This window comes from Hemibagrus wyckioides, linkage group LG15 (genome assembly GCF_019097595.1).
Source record: "Hemibagrus wyckioides isolate EC202008001 linkage group LG15, SWU_Hwy_1.0, whole genome shotgun sequence".
Lineage (NCBI taxonomy): Eukaryota > Metazoa > Chordata > Actinopteri > Siluriformes > Bagridae > Hemibagrus > Hemibagrus wyckioides.
This window is the reverse complement of record NC_080724.1, coordinates 6,639,571-6,661,446: the sequence shown is the minus strand read 5'-3', so window position 1 is coordinate 6,661,446 and position 21,876 is coordinate 6,639,571. Positions and strand designations below refer to the sequence as shown.

The 21,876-nt window shown below is 40.4% G+C and overlaps 1 protein-coding gene across 1 annotated transcript in view; it reads right to left on the bottom strand.

Moving 5' to 3' along the window:
* plxna2 (plexin A2) overlaps positions 1–21,876 on the bottom strand; it is a 202,331-nt gene that overhangs the window by 88,612 nt on the left and 91,843 nt on the right. The window contains exon 5 of the mRNA XM_058410295.1: positions 3,161–3,261. Coding sequence (XP_058266278.1) covers positions 3,161–3,261 — 101 coding nt within the window. The remainder of the gene's footprint in view (positions 1–3,160; positions 3,262–21,876) is intronic.

Here is a 21,876-nt window from a genome sequence, read left to right as displayed (position 1 = left end):
AATGAGAGAGAAAAACAGGACAATGATACAGAATAGACAGGAAACTCTGCTGCGCTGCCACGCAAATCAAATCTTAACAGAGATGTTTAATCAAAAATTTAAAAAAAAAGTATGTTGTTTTTTTACTACACCAAACGTAATAAGATTTCAGCTGACACAGATTTCCAGTTTGTCCTCAAAATAAATAGCTCCAGTGCAAAAAAGAAAGACGACACAGCTGGCTGATGAACAGCATGTGGGAAAATAATTTTTATGAAGTTTAACAAATGATTCCATATAGCTTCCCGTAACACATTCAGTTCATAGTGTGTGTGTGTGTGTGTGTGTAGGTGGGTGGATGGGTGATTCTACAGCATTGCTGACACTATGACAGGTGTGTGAACATATATATGAGGATTTGTTTGACATGCGCATAGGTGTAGTCTCATAACTATATACACAGAAAATATCTAAGAAAAAAAAATGAATTTCTAAAATTAAAAGTATTTAGGCATGCACAGACCTGTTCTGGCATGCTGATGCAGAAGAGACACGCTAAAGCACCTTGCACTCGAGCTGTGATTTGTCCCTATTGCGCCGCAAGGGCTACGCAAATTACTTTAAGTGCACTCTTCACAGTGCTGCCACCATTAGGAAAATGCTAGTAGCTTGAGCTGACTGTTATTAGGATGAAGTGGTGTTCGGTGTGCCAACAGGGAAAGGAGACAAAAACTAGCAAGCAACATGGAATAATGAACTGCAAACAAGGAAACGGGATACATACTGTACATTTAGCTGGGGGAAAAAAGGCATCTGATAAATTTGGATATTCAAATGAAAAAAAAATGTGATGCATTGGAACATGCTAAGACTGAAAGATGCATGTAGTAACACACATGAGCCACCAGGTGACAGTGACGGACCCTACGCTGTAGTGCTGGGGGGCTACTGCCGGAGCGTTTACTACCTCACAATGTAAACCACAGAAAGTGCAAAAGTGTAAAAAAAATACGGCGGCAGGTATAAATTGAAAAGGTGCGCTAATAATATGGTGCATAACTGTGCATAATACGGTGTTCACGCTGAAAAAATGACACGCACAACGAATCCGGACTCCAAAGAAAACAACTAGTGTGTGTCAGAAAATTAGTGTTAAAGACAACATGAAATTGTAATGATTTGTACCACGTCATTAGTAGCTTGCATATTTAAATCTCATTATAAATCATGTGTACACAAATTCAACTGAATTTGCTAATCATCAGTCGCGTCTTCGCACGTTAGCAAACTCACTTCTGCTCGTAATGTGTGTAAATTTGAGAAAAACGTTAATAGTATTATGAATTATAGGCAAGTGTTTCTGTATACAGTAGACAAAGAGCCTCCAGTAATTAAAATAATGCTGAGATCTACTGTGCATGTGGGTTTGGTGTCAACACATAATTTATAAATTTGGAGTCACACATGTGCATCTTTATCAGTTCATTAGTCTTTTAACTGAATAACGAGTAACAGGCAAAGCATGAGCTATTCATGCCACATTTCTTTAAGGTTAATATCATTATTCATTTCATATCAATAAACCGAAGAGTTCTGTTTGTTATTGTTTTGTATTTCGCTTTTCTTTATTTTCAACATTTTGTTGACTTATTATTAGGAAATAAGGATTTGTTCATTTTGTCAATCTGCATTCCAAACTACATGACCATGAAACCCAATGAAACACTTCCTCTTCAAGCCAAAATGAACTGCATATTTCTAAAAGGCTCTCCATCAAGAGCGGTGCTTGAAATGACATGCTTTGAAAAAAGAGGTTCTTCAAGGGTTCTTTGGGGATTCATTCAGTAATTGAAGGGTCTTATTGTTAAAGTTCCAAGAGGAATAAAAAAATAAGGTTTAGACTATATGCTGGTCATTTTTCATCCATCCATCCATCCATCCATCCAAGGGATCCTGAAGACTTTCCCAGAGGGCTCGGGGCATCACTGGCCAGGGTGATAACCCAACACAGGGCACAATCGTATACACACTAACACACTACAGACAATTTAAAGGAGCCAGTCACCCCATAGCGCATGTCTTTGGACTGGGGAGAAAACTGGTGTACACAGAGGAATCCCTCACATGAGCATGCAAAATAACAGAGGTGCAAAGCAAATGCACTGAGCCTTCATGCGCACCACCAAATTACATCCGATTTTTCCGAATTACACTTACTTAAACCCTCCAACCACTTTAACAGAAACACCTGCACCTGCATCAGTATACATCATGTGGCAGCATAAAATGATACAATGCAGGACAAGAACTTCCCTTATTATTCACATTGAATATCAGAATTGGGGGAATTGGGGGGATTAACATGGTGGGGTGAGCAAAACATGATAACCACTAAGGGTCAACAGGTCAATTTTGAGAAATAGCCAAATATAACTTTCAGAGGTTTGATCTGCACTAGCATGCGCCGCTAACTCACTGAATTTTTCTTATCTGCCCTTACTATTACCTATGGCTTCCTTGGCTCACTATAGTAATAAATTAGAGCACATCTATTACTAATGAGATGTACAGTATGTTAGTGCAAATTAGTGTGTGCTGTAGGCATATAAATATATGCATATAAATAGGACTAGCAGGATGAGGCTTGCGTTCACACTGCTGATATCATATAGCATTATCAGGATCATCATTAGCAGCATCATATGTGCATGGGTAAGGTATAAATACGGTGGCTGATAAGTGCAAAACAAAACAACAAACCAGAAAAATAATAAATCCAAAAAATTAAATAACAAATGTCTCGTCCAATCAGCGGAAAGAATACTGTTTGCAAACTATACCAAGCTTTTTTTTTTTTGAATTGTCATTGTGTTTTCGGGTTTGTTATTTTCTTTTGCACTTATTGGCTATAACATGAATTATATAAGAAATATTATGAATCATTATTGTCATTTTGTAATAAACTCCACCAAAAAAGCTGAGCTTGCTTCTTTCATTCAAACAAAACCCATTTATTTTTGTTTCATGTTAACTTCTAAACAGAAAGAAGAAGAGGAGGAAGAGGAGGAGGAGGAGAAAGTGATGGAGCGCCTGATCTCAGAGAGACTGACATGACGAGCTCTGTGTTATTGTCACGGTCTAATCGACAGCACAGCGAGTGTCATGTAGAAAGAGCACTTACATGTTGTGCAGCACACACCAGCCGCAGTGCGGGTCTCCAGAGCTCAAGCACTCGTGACACGTTCCGTACTGCTCACACGACTCGATGGGCACCTGCGTCACCTGGGAAGATCAGACAGCAGCTGTCAGAAAGTGCTCACTCATACACACACTCACATGTCCAATACACACATGTCCAATCTGTTCCAATCAGATTAGATTTCATTTACAGATCATATGCGTGACTCAATCAGAGGGAGTTCATCGAAAAGTCTGACTGAAGTGTGAAACGTGAACTTGCATTGACTTCTCGCTGAGCTGAAAGCAAGCTTTTCATTATTGGTCAGAGCCAACAGCGGGGCGTTCAAAGGAAGTTAATTGAATCTAGTGGAAAGCAGATAAGGGTCAGATAGAAGGAATATTGATTTCTATCATCTCAGGAGGGCAAGAAGCAGCAGGAAAACATCACTACATGCATTTTATTCATAATACAGAACACCAGTGGCTGAACACAAATGTAGCACACAGGAGTGTGTGGAAAAATGTAGACAATGAAGATATTAATGGCCTTGTGTGTGTATGTGTGTGGGTGTGTGTGTGTGCAGGTTAGGGTGGTCAACAGTTTGGTCAGGGGAGTGTGCAGCAGGAGCAACTGGTGCACTGTGTTTTTGTGGCTGGGTATGCGTGTGTGTGTGTGTATGCGTGCGTGCATGTGTGTGTGTGTGTGTGTCTACAGGTTAGGGTGGTGGACAGGTGGTCAGGAGACAAGAGCATGTGCAGCAGGAGCAACTGCTACTGTGTGTGTGTGTGTGTGTGTGTGCGCATGTGTTTTCGGGCATGTGCTCCTGTGTGTGTAATGCTTTGGGGTTGTTGACAGGTGGTCAGGAGAGTGTGCAGCAGGAGCAACTGGTGCAGTGTGTGTGTGTGTGTGTTTGGGTGTGTGTGTGTGTGTATGCATGTATGTATGTATGTGTTTTAAAGCTTAACTGAAAGATGAACAGCAGTGTGTGCAGCTGTGAAGGCCAGGAGGATATGGCTGAAACAGTCATTTATTGTGCAGATACAATGCATTTGTGCAGTCAGGTATGAGTCTCTCTCTCAGTCTCTCAATCTCTCTCTCTCTCTCTCTCTCTCTCTCTCTCACACACACACACACACATGCTAAATGATCATACATACTATAAAGTCTGTACTATAATTTCTTAAAAATGTTAAGTGCTGCCTTTAGTGTGATGCGCTGCACTCAGCTGCTTATTTCCAAGCTGCTTCATATTTCCACAATTTTCACTTTTACAGATAAAACATTAACACCCATGTCTCCATATCCGGCCTGTAGTTGGAAATCTAAATCATGCACATTAGTCTTTTTTCTTGTGGGCAAAAAAAGGGTTTATGGTTATGAATGTGATTAATCTTTAATTGCTAACAAGATGCACAAACCGTTTCCTCTAACACACACACACACACACACATACACACACACACACACACACACACACACACACATACACACACACACACACACCAATCAGAAAAGCAGACAGCTTGTGAGACACAGAGCTGCTATTTTCCTTCACAGAGCCACAATGCCCTGAGCCACTCTGCACATGCTTGACACACTGGGGCAGCCTCACCCTGACAACCAGACCATATTTTTTCTTTTTTTTCCTTCTTTGTTTTTTTTTTTTCTTATTTTAAGCTTGTTTTCAAGATTATGATAAAAAAAAAACGTAAAATACACCTGGATATCACACACACACACACACACACACACACACACACACACACACAGGTAGTATAGTAGTAACATCTAAACAAAGGGACTACTTTTACAATCTATCATCATTAATAAAGCCTAGGAGGTCAGATAACTTACACTCAGTGTCTGGATTTAAGCTCAAACCCATGCTAATATCAACTTCTTGTGTTGATTTTTACACTGTCTTGTCTTTACACTGTCTTGTCTTTACACTGTCTTGTCTTTTCACTGTCTTGTCTTTACATTGTCTTGTCTTTACACTGTCTTGTCTTTACACTGTCTTGTCTACACTGTCATGTCTTTGCACTGTCTTGTCTTTATACTGTCTTGTCTTTACACTGTCATGTCTTTGCACTGTCTTGTCTTTACACTGTCTTGTCTTTACATTGTCTTGTCTTTACACTGTCTTGTCTTTGCACTGTCTTGTCTTTGCACTGTCTTGTCTTTACACTGTCTTGTCTTTACATTGTCTTGTCTTTACACTGTCTTGTCTTTACATTGTCTTGTCTTTACACTGTCATGTCTTTGCACTGTTTGCACCTGCTTGCACACGTTGCACTCTATGTAGCTAGGACAAACTTCTGTCCCTAGCTCTATGCTTCTGTTTTGTAGTTATATGTTGTATGTTGTTTATGTAGCACCAGGGTCCTGGAGAAACGTTGTTTTATTTCACTATGTACTGCCTCAGCTATATGTGGTTGAAATGACAATAAAGCTACTTGACTTGAAAATCAGGGATGTGTTTCTTCCTGGTTACACGTACGCCCAAAAACACAATTTCATCAAAATGAAATAGTGTATCATTTATGGTTAGCTGCTTGTAAGAACTGTCAGTGGGTCCTGAGTTAAATTCCGTACGCTCGTAACCACTTTCAGTAGCACTGTAGATGATGAGTAATATAGTACATTAAGGGTTAAAAAATTCAGTGCCCAGGATTAGCTCTTGCTCACGTGATGTTCAGTGATTTATCAGTGTCAGTGACAGTCAGAGGTGAAGCTACACTGAGAACATGGCAGAAGCTGGTGCTATAAAGATTTCCATAAAAATTCATATGATTACTATTATTATTATAATTCTATTCTGTTATTCTCAATAATGACTCCTCTGTATTTTAACCGCCCCGGATGCCGAGCGAACACGTCCACCGATTTGTTTAATCACATTTCACTGGCTACCGGCTTCGAGCCTCGGAAACCGGAGTAAGCCACCAGGATCATACATTTTCTCCTGCTTCTGTATGAAGCTTCTAGTCAGCTAGCTAAGCTCTGAGCTCAGCGATATTGAGGTGAGGTTTTCAGCAGGAGGAGAAAAAGAAGCATTGATTTTATACTGGGTTTATTAAGTAAGATGTAATTTCCCCTTTATTACTAGCAAGCTTTTTTTTAATCATTTTCACTGGAACGCCTTATTAATGTTATTAGAATAGAAAGGTTGGTTGACTGTGGATCGTTCCTTAAGTAATTTAAAATAAAATAAAAAAGTCTGAATCCTTCCACTATTTCTACTGGAATCCACCCAAAATGCACGAGTGCTGCACTTATCAATTTAATTGTACAGATCTCACAGTGATTAATTCTTGGCTATGTCACTGGTATCAGTAATCACTGTCAAAGGAATTCAGACACGGTTTGCGGTTGAGCTTTTTTAGAAAGCACAAAGACTAAAACATATTGGGGCTGTCAGAGTCCATCATGTCCATCAGTGAATATTTAATCAGGGGCCAGTAAGCACTTTTCAGGAAAGGAAAACAGTGCTGGAAAAACTGAAGGCTGATTCTTTTCTTTTTCTGCACCATGTGTTCAAGAGCAAATGAAGTAAGCTTTAAGATGGTTAAGCTCATGGTGTGTGTAACAGGATGGGGTGAATAATACTTAGGGTCATGCTGTGTGTGTGTGTGTGTGTGTGTGTAGTAGTGGTAGCAGAACCGTGCTAAATGTCATTACTGTGTTTGAATAGGGAAGCAATGCTCTACTCTTTCCATCACCATCGTTTCTTTCAACAAAGATGCAAATGCAGCTCTGGCTAATCAACAGCACTTCTGTTGTCTGTAGTGAGTGAGGCACTCACTTTTGCTTGATGAATCACACACACATACACACACACACTCATACACACACCCATGTGCACACACTGTTTATATTCGCATACAGCGTCACTCAACAGCAGATATGAAAGCTGACTGCGGGTGACGCTTGCTTTCTTTCTTCTTTCTCTCTCTGTGCCCCAGGACAAACAGGTGGTCTAAAGTAATGAGTCCATCACATCAGGCGTTTGCTAACAAACACTCACACCGGGGGCCAAAACTAACAAAGCAGAGTGGCCAGCGGCTCTCAGCGGCTCCCGACACCATCCTCACCCCGCAATAACATAAGACGAACTGGCCCGCTGCCAGATGACACTCTGTCACAGCCTAGGCTGATGGTGTAGTCTTTGGGACTGTGCCTCGTGTGTAATGGGAATGGACACCGCTGATAAGCAAGGCTGCGTTTCTCAGCAAACTAACCGGCGAGGAATATTAGTTCAGGCTAACTCTCACTGAGCCAGATGTATGGATATGTGAGAAGCTGATAAAAAAGTGATAGTAGAGAGACAGCTGCCAAGCATGATGATAATACTTCAGCAGGTGTGTGTGTGTGTGTGTTTGTGTGTGTATGTGTGTGTGTGTGTTTGTGTGTGTGTGTGGGGGGTGCTTTATGAATGAGAAGAAAGGAGTTTGGGGCAAACTGCAGCAGCTGTTGGCCAGTGTGTTGTCCATGGTGACATTGACCACACGCCACAGTCACTCAACACAGCGAGCTAACACAATGAAGCCTGTTCTCCTACTGTGAGCAGGCTGCATGGAGTGTGTGTGTGTGTGTGTTTGTGTGTGTGTGTGTGTGTGTGTGTGCGTTTTCAATCATTTATACTTATCCTAGCTGAATATGCCACACAAAAAAAACTCAAGTACAGTTTGTATTCCTAATATTACTTTTCAATTAAGCATCTGCAGTGTTAAATACAGTATAAACACACTCATTCATTTATCCCCCCGAATTTCTTTTAACCTTAGTTAATCTCTTTCTGACGATACTGTTCTGATACACTTGTACTTTTTCTGTTAAACAACTGAACAGTTAACAGTGTGAAAGAGATCCTATGACATAAATGATAAGAACTTGATGTAAATAACACGTGTAGGGGATTTTTAAGCAGAATGTTGCAGCTTTGTATATTGTGTTAAAATGAGTTTCATACACAACTACACAAAACAACTGAGTTTCACATTAACTACTGATCAGCATCTGGGGTCCTAATCTACACACAAGTGACTAACGTTGCTGAAGTAACCCGGGATCAGCAGACACGTGAGGACTCTTATCTGACATGAAGATGTGGAAGGTTATGAGGATGGTGACCTGAGATCACCCAGGCATAAGAATATAAAGATGAAATAGAGCTAAACTGAACTCAAAGAGGATTTAATAAGGAGTGCAGGGTGAAGTTAAGCTGATCTGAGACCAGAGGCTAAACTGATTCTTTATATGGATTCTGGATTTTTTTTGCCTAGAATTGGGATCATGACAACTCACAAGTCTGTAGGAAGTCTATTTAAATTCCTACATTACCAAGTTATTAGTTTACTGCAACCTATAGCCTTAATCCTGACCAACCATATCTGCTGCTTAGTCTAAAACTTTATATTACAGTACAGTGTAGTATGTCCTCCTGAGATAAAAGGAAATAGGCAATATTAACAGTCAGTAACATAATTTCTTATTATTTCTGAGTGAGATGGTCCATGTAACCATGATTCACTCCTCTCATTCCACTATTTTTCATTCATCATTTCTTCAGTAATTGTAAAATGGAAGATTCCCAGCCATCCATTCATCCATTTTCTCTATCGATTATCCTACACAAAGGAACGCAGGGAACCTGAAGCCTTTCCCTAGGGACTCAGGGAACAAGGTGAGGGTGCCAATAGGGTGCCAACCCATCAAGATCTCAAGATCACAATCACTACACCAATCAGCCTACAATGCATGTCTTTGGACTTGGGGAGAACATGCACACAGGCTGTGAGCACAGACCAGAGGCAGGAATCAAACCCCCAACCCTTGAAGTGCGGGGCAAATGTGCTAAACACTAACTTAACTCTAGTTTGTTTCTCTCTTATTTCTACTGTAGTAGTATGTGCATGTGGCTATGTTCTATGGTCAAGGTAAATAAGGTCAAACAATGTAATGGATACTCTTGATTTGCTTTGAACAACAAATGGAGATTACTGTGATAATAAAGGTGGTGTCAGGAATGTGGATGGCTGCATGTGTGTCAGTGTTGGTGTGTATCTGTGTGTCACGTTTACCCTTAAACCCTTAAACCATTTGATGCAAATACATATGCAAACAGAGCCTTTCATCAAGCACAGGTGGTTCCAGTGTGGTGCGTGAGAGGTTACACTGAGATCAGGAACATAGCGATATGGAAATGAAGTCATATCAGACTGAAATCATCAGCGCTCTGGAGGAATAATGATGATAAAGAGTTAAGCTGATCTGAGAGCAGGGGCCACAAGAATTCAAATATAAGAGATGAGACAGCTACTTGATAAGATTGATCTTAGATAAGTAAGCATATGAAAATGCAGGAGAGTTAAACTGACTAAGGAGACATACATAAATGAGTCTGGCACAGGACTAAAGTGACCTGAGTTTATTACGAGCTAAGACGAGGAAAAGCTAAACAGAAGTGAAAAGACATGCTGGTATGAAGATTAGGTAGCATTAAACTGATCTGAGATCAGCAGGTATCAGGATAGGGGCTAGAGTGTTCTCAAAAAAGGACCCAGAGCTATAAGGGAATAAAACAGAGTTAAGGTTATCTGACATCAAGAGGCACAAAGATATTAGGATGAGACAGGGGTAAGCTTATCGTAAATCAGAGCTTATCAGAATAAAGCAGAGCTGAGCTGATCTGAGATCAGCTAGCATAAGGACATGCAGAGAAGAGGTGAACTGCTGGATGGATGAAAAATGAAGCATGCTGTAAGTGCTGCGAGCTACTTATAGACACGAGGAAAAAAAATGTTCACATTAACTTCTAGACCCCCTAGCTGAGAAATGAGGAATGGAGAACCATTATAGAGAGGAGAGAGAGGAGAGAGAAATGAAAGAGAGAGGAGAGAAGGAAAGCAGGGTTTTTTTCCATATAGGTGTAAGTAAAACAGGCTTAGAACAAAATATTTACAGCAATATAGACAAAGGCGTCAGCAAAAATATTTAAAAAAAAAGATGGACACATCTGTCATGGACACAGAAACACAGAAAGATTAGGGAAGAATCATGGCAGCTCTACAGAAATGATTAGAAGCGATGTCTGGCTTAAGCACAAGCTCAGCTCCTGCCAATGCTTCCTGATGTACAGTGGCACTGGAACTCGCCACTATAAAACCACATCCAATGAGAGCCTCAGTTACTATAGCAACCTGCCCAACCTCTAGCTCCTCCCACTCTCTACTGGTGGAATGATAAACAGCTGGCACCTCTGGGAGAGACCACCTCCTCACACACACATTCACACACGCATTCATTTTTAATGAGAAGCGGTGAGTCTTGCATTAACAGCAATAGGAGTTATTGATCATCTCATCTCAAATACACAAACTATTGCTTCTAATACAACCCCCTCACAACGACCCCCCAATCACCCCACCACCAGCACTGCCCCCCATCTGCACACACAAAAACTGCAATAATCTCACTGCCACATGGGCCCAGAGCTACTCCTGGGAAAAAAAATCTGTTAAACTGACAAACCTGCAGGGAATAACTATGGGGTGTGCATAATGCATGCGTCATATCACGCACATTTCACATGCACAGTAATATATTCTAAATATATGTCCACACACACACACACACAAACACACAAATCCACCTGGGATAAATCCATGCTCAGCTAAGCTAAGGTCAGCATGTGAATGACCCCTTCTCCATTCTCCTTCTGCCTCTGTGTGCCACCCTGACAGACATACAGCACAGAGGGATGCAGGCTAATCTAGCCTTTTAACTCCCCAGGTGCGAAAGAGCAGCACACACACACACACACACACACACACACACACAGCCTTAGGTCTGCATGCACACATACCCAAGCAGACAGCATACACAAACTTCCTAACTGTTTTCTCACACAGTCTCCTTCATTTTAGTTTTCCTAGAACACACAAGATGTACAAGCATGTGCTTGTGTGTGTGTGTGTGTGTGTGTGTGTGTGTGCGCGAGTGAGTGTGTGATGAAAACTCAATCAAATGATGCTTGATTGCGAGAGGAGGTCTCTCAGCAGGGCTCCAGAATGCTGCAGGCAAATGAGAGATAGAAAGAAAGTGTGTGTGTGTGTGTGAGAAAGAGAGAGAGAGAGAGAGAGAGAGAGAGAGAGAGGAAGGCAATGTGGAGGTTCAGACTGAAGTGAACTGAGCAAGATGATATTATTTCATCACTTCATTAGAGAGGATGGACGAAAGAATATTTGAGCTAATTCATGATTACTAAGGTTGGGTTTTCTTTTTTCATTAAATAATAAGGCCATTTTCATTTTCATGACAGAAACCTTTTTCCTGGGAAATTTTTTTGGATAACTAACAGGGTCATTTTTACCTCCTGGTTTGTTGTTCTGGGTTAATGTTAAGTTCCCGAGGCTGAAAAGAATTTCCTTGAAACCAAATAAAATAGGTAAAGTTTCATTTAGTTTATTGGGCAACGTGAAGGACAAAACATTTTTGCCAAGAAAAAGTCTTTATTTGTCATGTATGCATTACAGTGAAATTATTTTCTTCGCACTGCTTTGTTTTTACATAAGTGGCAATTGAAAATGCCACAAGAGCAAGATTTAAATGCTCTTACTGTCAGGCTGGTATTCAACGATGCATTAACGTTAACATTATTTCTGCAATCTTGCCTTGGCCTGTCTGATTCTGAAGCATTAAGCAATGTTACACCATTGCAAAACCTAACCACACTCAAAAGAAAAAAAAAATAAAGAAAAAAAAGAAAGATTCTGTGGCATTGGAACATTGTGAAAGCCAGTATCTGATTTAATCCAAGTGCAGCTTTTACTGTGTGAGGAAATCACTCTTCGGATAGACTGACTATGTTTTAGCCACTGCATTTGTTAAACAGCTGAAAGATTATGGAAGCCAAAATAAGATTGAAATGCAAAGAAAAAAAACATTTCCACATCATTTTGGTGAAATGTATTTCTGCGTTCTATAAGTTTCAAAGTGTGATATATGCTGAAATTCCCTATTTTGGCCAAGACTTTTTCTGGCAAGAAAATCAACTACAACATTTTTCCCCGTAGACTACAACACAAATGTCTTAAACTGTTTGTTTCACTTTTGTTAATTGCTACAGTCCTGCAGTGTGGGAAAGTTAGTGTACTTCTTCTTCAGGACAGGTCTGAAACTCTGGAGTTTCCAACGGTTCTGGGATGTCAGTGAAAAAATGTGTTCAGAGGAAATCAGTCAGCATTCCAACCTGAACAAACAATCACTGAATCCAGAGTTTTTAACTCCCCAGAGGATTCTGTTTCTGTTCATGGCTGTTATGTTCAATGAAACTGTAAGTTTCCTGTACCGCCAGCATTACTGCGCTATGGCACTAAGTTGTACTCAGCACTATGTGTCCCTCAGAGGCACTGCGGAAGACAAACTTTAAGCTTCCGTCATAAATCGGGTGAAAAGTATACAGTCTGTTCACCAAAGCAGAGCCGATGCACAAAACATATCTGACTATAGTAAGAAAAGTTTTCTCATTTACATGCTTCTAGTTGAAATGCATTATAGAAAATATTAATTAAAAATTAAACAATGATAGTTTAAAGTGAATAAAAGAAACTAGGATCAAAAATCAGCTAAATGACGCACCATGCTGTCATTTCATTATTTCTAGTCTGAATTATTTTTTTAATAATTTAAAATTACTTAAAATTCAGTATTTATACTTGATTTCTCTCTCTCTTGATAGATAGATAGATAGATAGATAGATAGATAGATAGATAGATAGATAGATAGATAGATAGATAGATAGATAGATAGATAGATAGATAGATAGAATGTTTTCTTCTATATTTTCTCTATTTCTATATATTCAAATAGTTTATATTTGAATATACAGAAATATTTTGGCACTGCAGACTGATAAACACCGCTATGCTTTTCTTTGCAGTTCTGTGTGTGACTTCCATTTCTAGACCCCCTCGGTGAGCTGTTTCTGTCCCATTAGCACTGTTTGTTTACGGGATTTGGCCTGAATGCTCAGACTTAGCTCAGCTGAAACACTCCGACGCTCCAGCACTAGGAAGCCTATTTATGTCATAAAAAGTAGCTAAGTATCTGATATCAGCATGCATTACAAACTTTCCAAAATACAACATTTTAGTGCTTCTTGTAGTTTACTGAACAAGCGTACCCTTCAGCGGCTCAGTGTGATGTTAGAATAGGAAACCTGGATTGTGTTCACGGCAGAGCTGCGTCATAGGGCTCTCAGGCTTGGGTCACAACATTGACAACACCAGGTCATTCAAATAAACCTCATTGTTATGCTCCATTACTACCGCCTTTATCTCACATTCACGTGTCTTGCATTGATAAATGAGTCGCAGGAAAGAGCTGCATCACACAGCGTGCTCTAGTGAATCGATTTCACTATAAAGTCACATGAAAGAGCCTCATTGTGGAGCTCAATTTCTCGGGCCTATTGTTTTCAGTCATACTATAGCTCTCCATCAGCATTATGATGAATGGCTACTTTTCATGTTTGTAAGCCAAGCAGTTCTTCATGCCAAGGTGCAGAACAGTCTGTTTTGTAGTATTTTTTTCCTGAAATAATGTGCATAACATGAATATTTCACCTCACTACAGGAGCCATCGAAATGAAGTTTTATCTCAGTGAGCTAAGAGAGTTCAGCTTAGGAACCTGTAGTAAGAGCTCAGTAGGGTTGTGCTGAGTGGTGGAGTGTAGAGCCTATTATCTAAAACCCTTGATAGTGTCTCTGGGCTTTTCTTATGACTACCATTCAGCCAGAGATTCTTTTAATGTGTACAGATTTTTGCTGTATTAGTGTAGAAAGATAATATCATAGCTTTCACTATAAGCAAATAAGCATTACTGGTCATGATGCTGTCTATTTAGAAGCAGTTTTACAGTAGTTCATTATGAGAAGAGTTCAAAAACCATTATTTTAAGAGCAATTTACGGCAATCACTGAAGACCAGCACCAGTCAGAAGGCAGAGAGTGACAGAGTTGCTTTATCTGTAATGTTCTCAAGTTGAAGCCTCTAGGGGAGAACATTTATTGGCTAGTTTATGGAGGCACTAATTCAGTTTAATTCAGCTATATTTGTATCACACTTTAACAACAGCCATTGTTACAAAGCAGCTTTATAGAAATGTTGATGTGGAGCTAAATGGCTAATGAGCATTGCAGAGGTGATGGTGTCAAGTAAAATCTACCTCACTAAATCATCACTTTTCTAATTGAATAATGTAAAGACAATCAGTGCTAAACATGCTGAAAGGTTTGAGCATGTTGTGAATAAAAGTCTTTATAATTTCTGCAGCAGGTTGTAGGTACACGTCTGCAATACAGAGCTGAGATTATCTAAAGCAATGCTGAGACTGTTCACAGCAGCAGGAAGTGAGTCAGAAGTGGAGAATCTCAAAGCTGAAGTAGAGCTTTGAGACTGACCAAGTGACCAAGTGAGCATTAGTGAATGAGCAATGGCCAATGCCCTTCACCCTGTCCTCATGGCTCTCAAACATGTGGGTTTGGAGTCAAGGCATTGCAGGAAGCCCTGTCTAACTCAAATAGTTCATGAGAAGAAGAACCAGACTGACGAGGATAGAGTAGGGCGAATCGACCGGAGATGGGGAGCTAAAAATTGCAGCCAGTCGATAGACAGAGCAGTATATTAATTATGTATGACTGAAATCTTCTTTTGGGAAGCTCGAGAGGGGAGAAAAGAGGTGAGATAGAAATGGGTACCACTGAGACATTATCTTGTGTGAAAGAGAGCTGACTGCTGCTTGTATGCCTACACACACACACACACACACACACACACACAGTGACACTTCCATATCACTATTAACACTTGTGCATCATCAAAGCTTACATATTTAAAGCAAAAACAATCTTCTGTTGGTTAACAGGAAACAACAGACTGTAGATAAGTGCTTAAGATATTTGCAAACATGCTGCTGAAACAATCACCACAATGACTATAGCTCTAATGAGAGACAGACACAAAAAAAAGAAAGACAGGCCAAGCCTCCTGACACAGCTGCTAAGCCTGATCTGATGCTCCTTAGGGAAGCAGCACAGAAAGCCCATGGAGTCTGTCTGCCAGTCAGTCTGTCAATTAAACCCAAGTATCTTCCTCCTGATGATCCATGGGTGTGCAGGCCTAGAACTCCATTCACCAGGAGGGTAAGAGGCTTTGACTGGTCACAGGACTCACAATGCCACTGTCAAGATAAACTAACTGATGAGGCAGCTGATACAATTACCCTATCCTGCATGGAGCAGAAAAAAATGATCAAAATGTCCATAATATTATTAAGTCCCACCACTGAAAGACGGCAGATGCTTGATTGCTGTGGATGGAGAGATTTGCGGCTTTTTTTTGTTTTTTTCAACCAACAGCTCCATCAGGTCCCCAAGCAGCGGTGAGTTAGTCTCTAAGCTAATAACGTAGTCGGCATTGACAGCAGGCAACGCTTCAGCCAGTGTACTAGGAGTTAATAATGCAGCCATCCCAAGCAACAGGCTGAGGTCCCTCTATCTCTCTCTCCTTCTATCACACACACACACACACAAGTAGATCTGCAGGGGAGACAGCAGGGGGCTTATTGATTTAAACACAGCAGCCAGACAGAGTGTCGCTCTGATCCCAGGGTTGATTGGGAGCCCACTTGATTGGGTCTGTGCTTTGGGTTTTGCGAGCTCCGCTGTGAGTACGTGTTCAGGTTTTATGTGTGTATTTGTGTGCCTGATAGAAGACAACAGACATTTTTGTAAGGCAGTTCATGCTCTGGTTGGCTGACAAAGCCTGTACATTGTTGTGCGTATCCATTTGTTTAACACCCCTCTGCTGGCTCTTTGTTTCCCTCTCTTCACATCAGTGTGTGTGTGTGTGTGTCTGAGAATGAGAATATACAGATGGCAGGTTTGACTGCACCCCACTGGTCTGGTGCCTGCTCAATGGGCACTTGCCTAGCATGGTTTTTGGCTAGGTTTAAGAAGGTTGGGGAGGAGGTGGGGGCATTATGAGGCTCAGGTGCCTTCAACTGCTACCAGTCATATCACAAATACACATCCTTGCCCAAGCAGCAAACCGACCCTGAGAAAAGCCCAATTTACAAGAAGTACATTGACACCTGGGAGTGCAGCTGATGCTCTGTACCTATCCGATTCACTCTGCTGATCTCAAGATTTCCTGATTATTATGTGACAGAGATAGAGATACTGGTTTTCTTTGTTTTTTCCCCTCTTTTTTGTGGCTGTAGAATAATTTGTCCACCTGTAGAGCTCGAAGAGGCTAAGTAAACAATGTCCTTCAGTGCGGTGGAGTGGAATAAAAAGCAGAGCTATGCTGTTGCATACTCCTCATTAATTTCAGCCTCTCTGAGGAGTTCTTCTTATTCTCGGTGTGACAAGAGGCCATGAGAATGCACAGATAACGAAGCTGTCTATGGTTCTCTTTGTCTTAACCTCACGACCAGACTGAGAATTCATAACTAGTGGGCTGTCTGAGGGAAAAACAAGTGGTAAGAAAGACACAGAGTCTTACAAAAGGGGTTTCTTAAGGGTTTGGATTTTTCTAGTTTTCTAGTTTTTCTTTCATTACATTACATTTTTGTTACATAGATGCTCAGGAATAACAGAAAAAAATGTCAGCAAATAATAAAAGGCAGCACTTTGAAACTTTCAGCACTAAAAGCAGAATGGCATTTGCCTCACTTAGTGTGTTGCCAGCTCGGTGCTCGAGAGTGACATCCATCATTTGCTCTGTGGGTGGCAATGAGCCTGTTCACATTACCATTATTGCCTCTGTTAGTGCTGCTATAGAGATACACCACAAACACCAAATGATTCACATCAAACTCATATAACTCCTTTATAAGCATCTGTGTAACTCATCACAGGCAGAATACCTGAATTTGACATGATCTTTAATGAGCAAGTTCGGGCTGCAACTAACAATTATTTTAAGAGTCAATTAATCTATTGAGTGTTGTCATAAATCAATTGGATTAATATTTTATAAGAAATTATATGGCAGAAATATTTATTAAATTGTTCAGTTAACTAATACTACTATAAAACACTTAAATCAAAACTAGGCCTGATAAAATAACAGATCACTCACTGCAATACAACATTACGGACATATACTGTGAGATAATCTCACAGTATGGGAACATTAACAAACAAAAGCATTTGTCAAGCAACTAGGACACCTGAACTAATGCAAGTTGTCAATATTCTGTACATTTTTACTAGTTCTGAACACTACTTTTTCAACTATGTCTTTCTTGCATTACACCCCCTGATTTCTTCGAGTCTGACTGAACAAATTTTCCTTTGCCATCATTTTCACTCTATGGAAACAACTCATATTCAATACCGTGAATCAGTGAATCGACTCTTTTTCAATTCAAATGCAATTTGAATCAAAAGTAGGATAGAGACTTAATGACTTTACACTGAAAATATACTGAAAATATATATTTTGTATTTTAAAATACTGCAACAATAATTATCAAGGACAAAACAAGTTACTTAACTTATAGCTATATTTGATTTGAACAGCTTTGCTAGTCACTGGCTAACACAGGCACTGTATAATGCATGACATGATTCATGATTTGTGTTGTGTTTCGAAATGAGAAACTACTAATCTCATATATTAGCATCTATTTGAGACCACAGGCGCCGATCCTGGCCGAGCACCCATGGAAAAATGACAGATATGTGCCATTAATTTACATCAATCAAAGCCACTTTTGAAATTCGGGAGCCTCTCTGATTGGTGGATCTCGCGGGTCATAATATCTAGGCAGAGCGGCCGTTCTTTCAAAACGGTAGTGGGCGTGGTTATGAAATCGTTGTAGTAATGTCAATTAGTCTTTGCATTTTGCTTAAACAGATTTGTAATTAAAACAAAAATTTCAGTTGACCCAAGCCAGTTATTTGCAGTGCTGCAATTTCTTCAAGTGAACAGTCATCCTCTATAGCAAGTAACGACAACTGTAGCAGTGGTGAAGCCGGGATGCAGACCTCTCAAACATATAGAGAAAACTGTTAAAAAACTAGAAAAAGTGGATCTCACAGGCGGGCGATAGGACGATATGACAATTGAACACATCGGCCAACACTAGTTAAATGTTTTAAGTTACTGATGGTGAGCCAGGTCGGTGTGCTGAGCACACACTGGCAAAAAAAGAAATCAGCACCTATGTTTGTGACCATGACTGATCGTTGTTTGAACCCCTCACATTATAATGGGGCCGAAAAAATGTGCTTGACATAGTATATGAATTAATGGACATGAATTAACCAGGGACATGTGCGCTGCTCACATTGCGCACACAGATCACAAACTAATGATTACAAATAGAAATATTACTCACATGAAAACACATGAAGGCTTACAGAGTAGTGTAATGTAGAGAGTTTCCATACAGTACTTAGAGGAGATTTCTCTGTTCTCTTTTTCTCTGTAGCATGCACCCTCAAGTGACACAGTGCATGGTCTGGCATGCTTCATAAATCACTCCATACAATCAATATTAATATTCAGCTATTTTTTATTAGTGATATTTATTTTCAGTTATTCAATTCAATATAGAGTTGCTGCTGTGCTAAAACAGGCCTAAAATAATAGCAGGCATTTCTGCAGGTTAATTCAGACATGCATAAAGGTTTGGACTTTGTGCTTTTACTGAATTTTGACTCATTGAAGTTGATTTGGATGAGTGGATGTGGGTTTTTCTTTTCTCAGAATTTAGGTTAAAACAGCTCCAAGCATGTCCATATCCATCACATTTACATATCAATGGTCATTAAAGAGAGGTGCATTATTGGTGGCTGGCTGTGAGTGCTGAACAGACTGAAAAGAAAATACACATAGTTGCTGATGTGTATACACACACACACACACACACACACACACACACATCATTACCATCTATCAGCACAGCTCAGGCTGACAGCTCTCTCAATATGGCCAGTGGAGGAGGACAGGGGTAGAGTTGTTGGCTGCTGCCACTGCTCTGAGACGCTAGCCACTCTTTGGCCATATATGGTTCCGGGAAAAGGCAAAACCTGCCACCACCTCGGTGCAAGTGAGGAAATCAATTGTCTCACATGGTGCAGGTTTTTTGCTGTTGTGTCTAAGGCATTAGCAGCTCAGCAGCTCAGACAAAGAGCATATGTGGGTCTGGCAGGCTCAAGAACTGGGTAGTGGTGTGGGAGGCAGGACTGGGATGCCTGCCAGCCTGCCCGGCATTTACAGCTGAAACTGACGGGATGCTTGGGGCATGCTTGGTGGGCAGGGGGGCTTAGTTTACCTCCCTCCCCCATACAAAAACAGGAGGGGAGTCCAGCTCACAGTGACATTCATCAACAAAAGAGCAGGTAGACATTGACAGCTTCAGTCTTGAAGCACGCAGGCGCAGTGGTAGGTTATGTTTGTACCCATTATGGCTTGGCACAGCCCAAGACCTAGCTTTTGGCTGGCTGTAATCGATAAAGAGGAGCTTGTTGTTCTACTATCTTTGGGGCCAAGGATTAATAAAGCCCGAATGCGAAAAATAATAATAAAAAAAAGTATCTTTTAATTGCTCCCCAACCATGGCTTTTAAAAGCATAATCCCTGCTTGATAAAAGTTTAGATATGCAGTCCATAGCAGAGGTTATTCTAAGAGTTAGCCAAAAAAGATCAAGTGAACAGAGTGAGTGAAATATTTCAAAGGAGAGGGTATACTTTAGATTTTCATCAGTGTGAACAAAATGCATTAGAAATAGAAAAAAAAAATAAACAAAAAGAAAATGTTTAGCTTCCCATGTAAGACATTATCTCTACAACCACACTTGCTTGCGTGAGTTAACTCCACACCTAAACAGTTGGCCCCGGGGGAGGTCTTTACAATTGTGCCTAACTTAAACATTAGTCCAAATACGCCGTCTGATGAGCTGCCGTCCCTCCCCTCTCCCTAGAGTATTTCAGAACAAAGACGCCCAGAGATATTTAGAGTGTGCTGTTTCAGTTTTCTATGCACTGGCTGAGAATGAAGCCATTAGGCACTCTGTGTCTCAGTTAGCCAGTCTGTGTTCGCTTACTGAGAGAAAGCGAAACGAGCAAGTCATACAGGACTGCCTCCACCAATTAGACAGCTAGCGATAATGATAGCACGCTAGCAGCGTTTCTCCTGCTGCAGTCTTGCCTCTTGACACAACCGTGCATGTTTCCTTGAACTAGCAGTTACTTCTCCTCAAGATTTCTTTTTTTTTTTGTTTAATTAGGCTTGTAAATAATTATTGCAATTAAAGCCTGCAATTAGGAGAGAGAAGTGCCATTATTAGTGATGTGTTTGATGTCTGGGAGGTTTTTTTTGCATGGCGAGGCATGCACAGAGGCTCCCCCATTATACAGTCACTTGGTGACAGCTACGACGACTCCTGACACGCCAGAACATTTTAATTGCGGATGTTATTATCCTGCCATCCTTGCGCCTGATTCCTAAGCCAACAAGCTAACGTCTCTGGGAGAAGTGAACTATGAGAAAGTTAGAGAACTGTCACTTCACTGCCCACACTACCATGGTAAACACAGGAAAAACTTGTTTATTTTTGCACTAAGATTTCTTTTCCTTTAAAAAAAAGGAAAGAAAAGAGATTGCAGAAGCACCACTTAGCCACATATTTGACTGATGACTGACAATACATTTTATACTACACTGACACATCTCATTGTCACATATGTCCAACACAAGGTTGATGAACAATGGACAGACTGAGGAAATGTGAATGCAGCTTTAACAATTTACAAGGGCTGGTGCTTTCAACGATGCTGAGTTTTGTTATTTTTCTTCCCTGAAGAGTGACAAACAGCTAAACAACTCTATGCCAACAGATCCCGAGTATTTCCCTCCTCATTAGAGGATATTAAGTCAGCAGAGAAGTAAAAAACTCCCTGGAGATCCTTTAAGACAGTGATGAGGGTTGAGCAGGTACAGAAACTGCCTCTGGCCCCTGCCTCAGCTATACACTAATAACACCACGTGTGACATATATTTGTCTCCTTATGCAGGTCTAAATCAGTAACCTGCCATCAGGTCAGCAGGAATTTGTTCAGGTTGTTTAGTAACAATAACCTAGACTGTGCAAACCTGAGCTCATCAGCAGCACACTACACCCTCGCAGCAATACAGCCGAGGAGACAATGAAAGTGTAGCAATCATAATTAAAGAGCTAATTGAAGTTGGCAGGAGGTTTACTATCAAATAAAGAGGTTAGAATTGGCTGGTCTGTGAACTAACCATGCTTAGCCTTAATCCAAGCCCTAAATACTTGGACTGAATGGAGTTAATGCAAATATAAGGCTTTGGTTTGTTAAATGGGGAACAAAAAACAAAAGTCGATTATATCTTGGCGTATACAGGAGCATCACATGATATTTTTCAACCTTGAAGCTGACTCTTGCACTTTGATACACTGCTGAGGTCAGGAGCTGACCTCAAAGCCACATCACACCTGAGTCCTCATGACATCAGCTCTCCAAGGAGACTAAGGATATCAGCAAATATGAATACATTATTCTTCCTGTTCGAAACATATGTAAAATACAAACTTATAAAAATAAGAGGCACACAAATGTTTGTTTTTTCCTGGACCATGATATTGGACAAAAAATTGTGTTAGCAGGAGGTTTT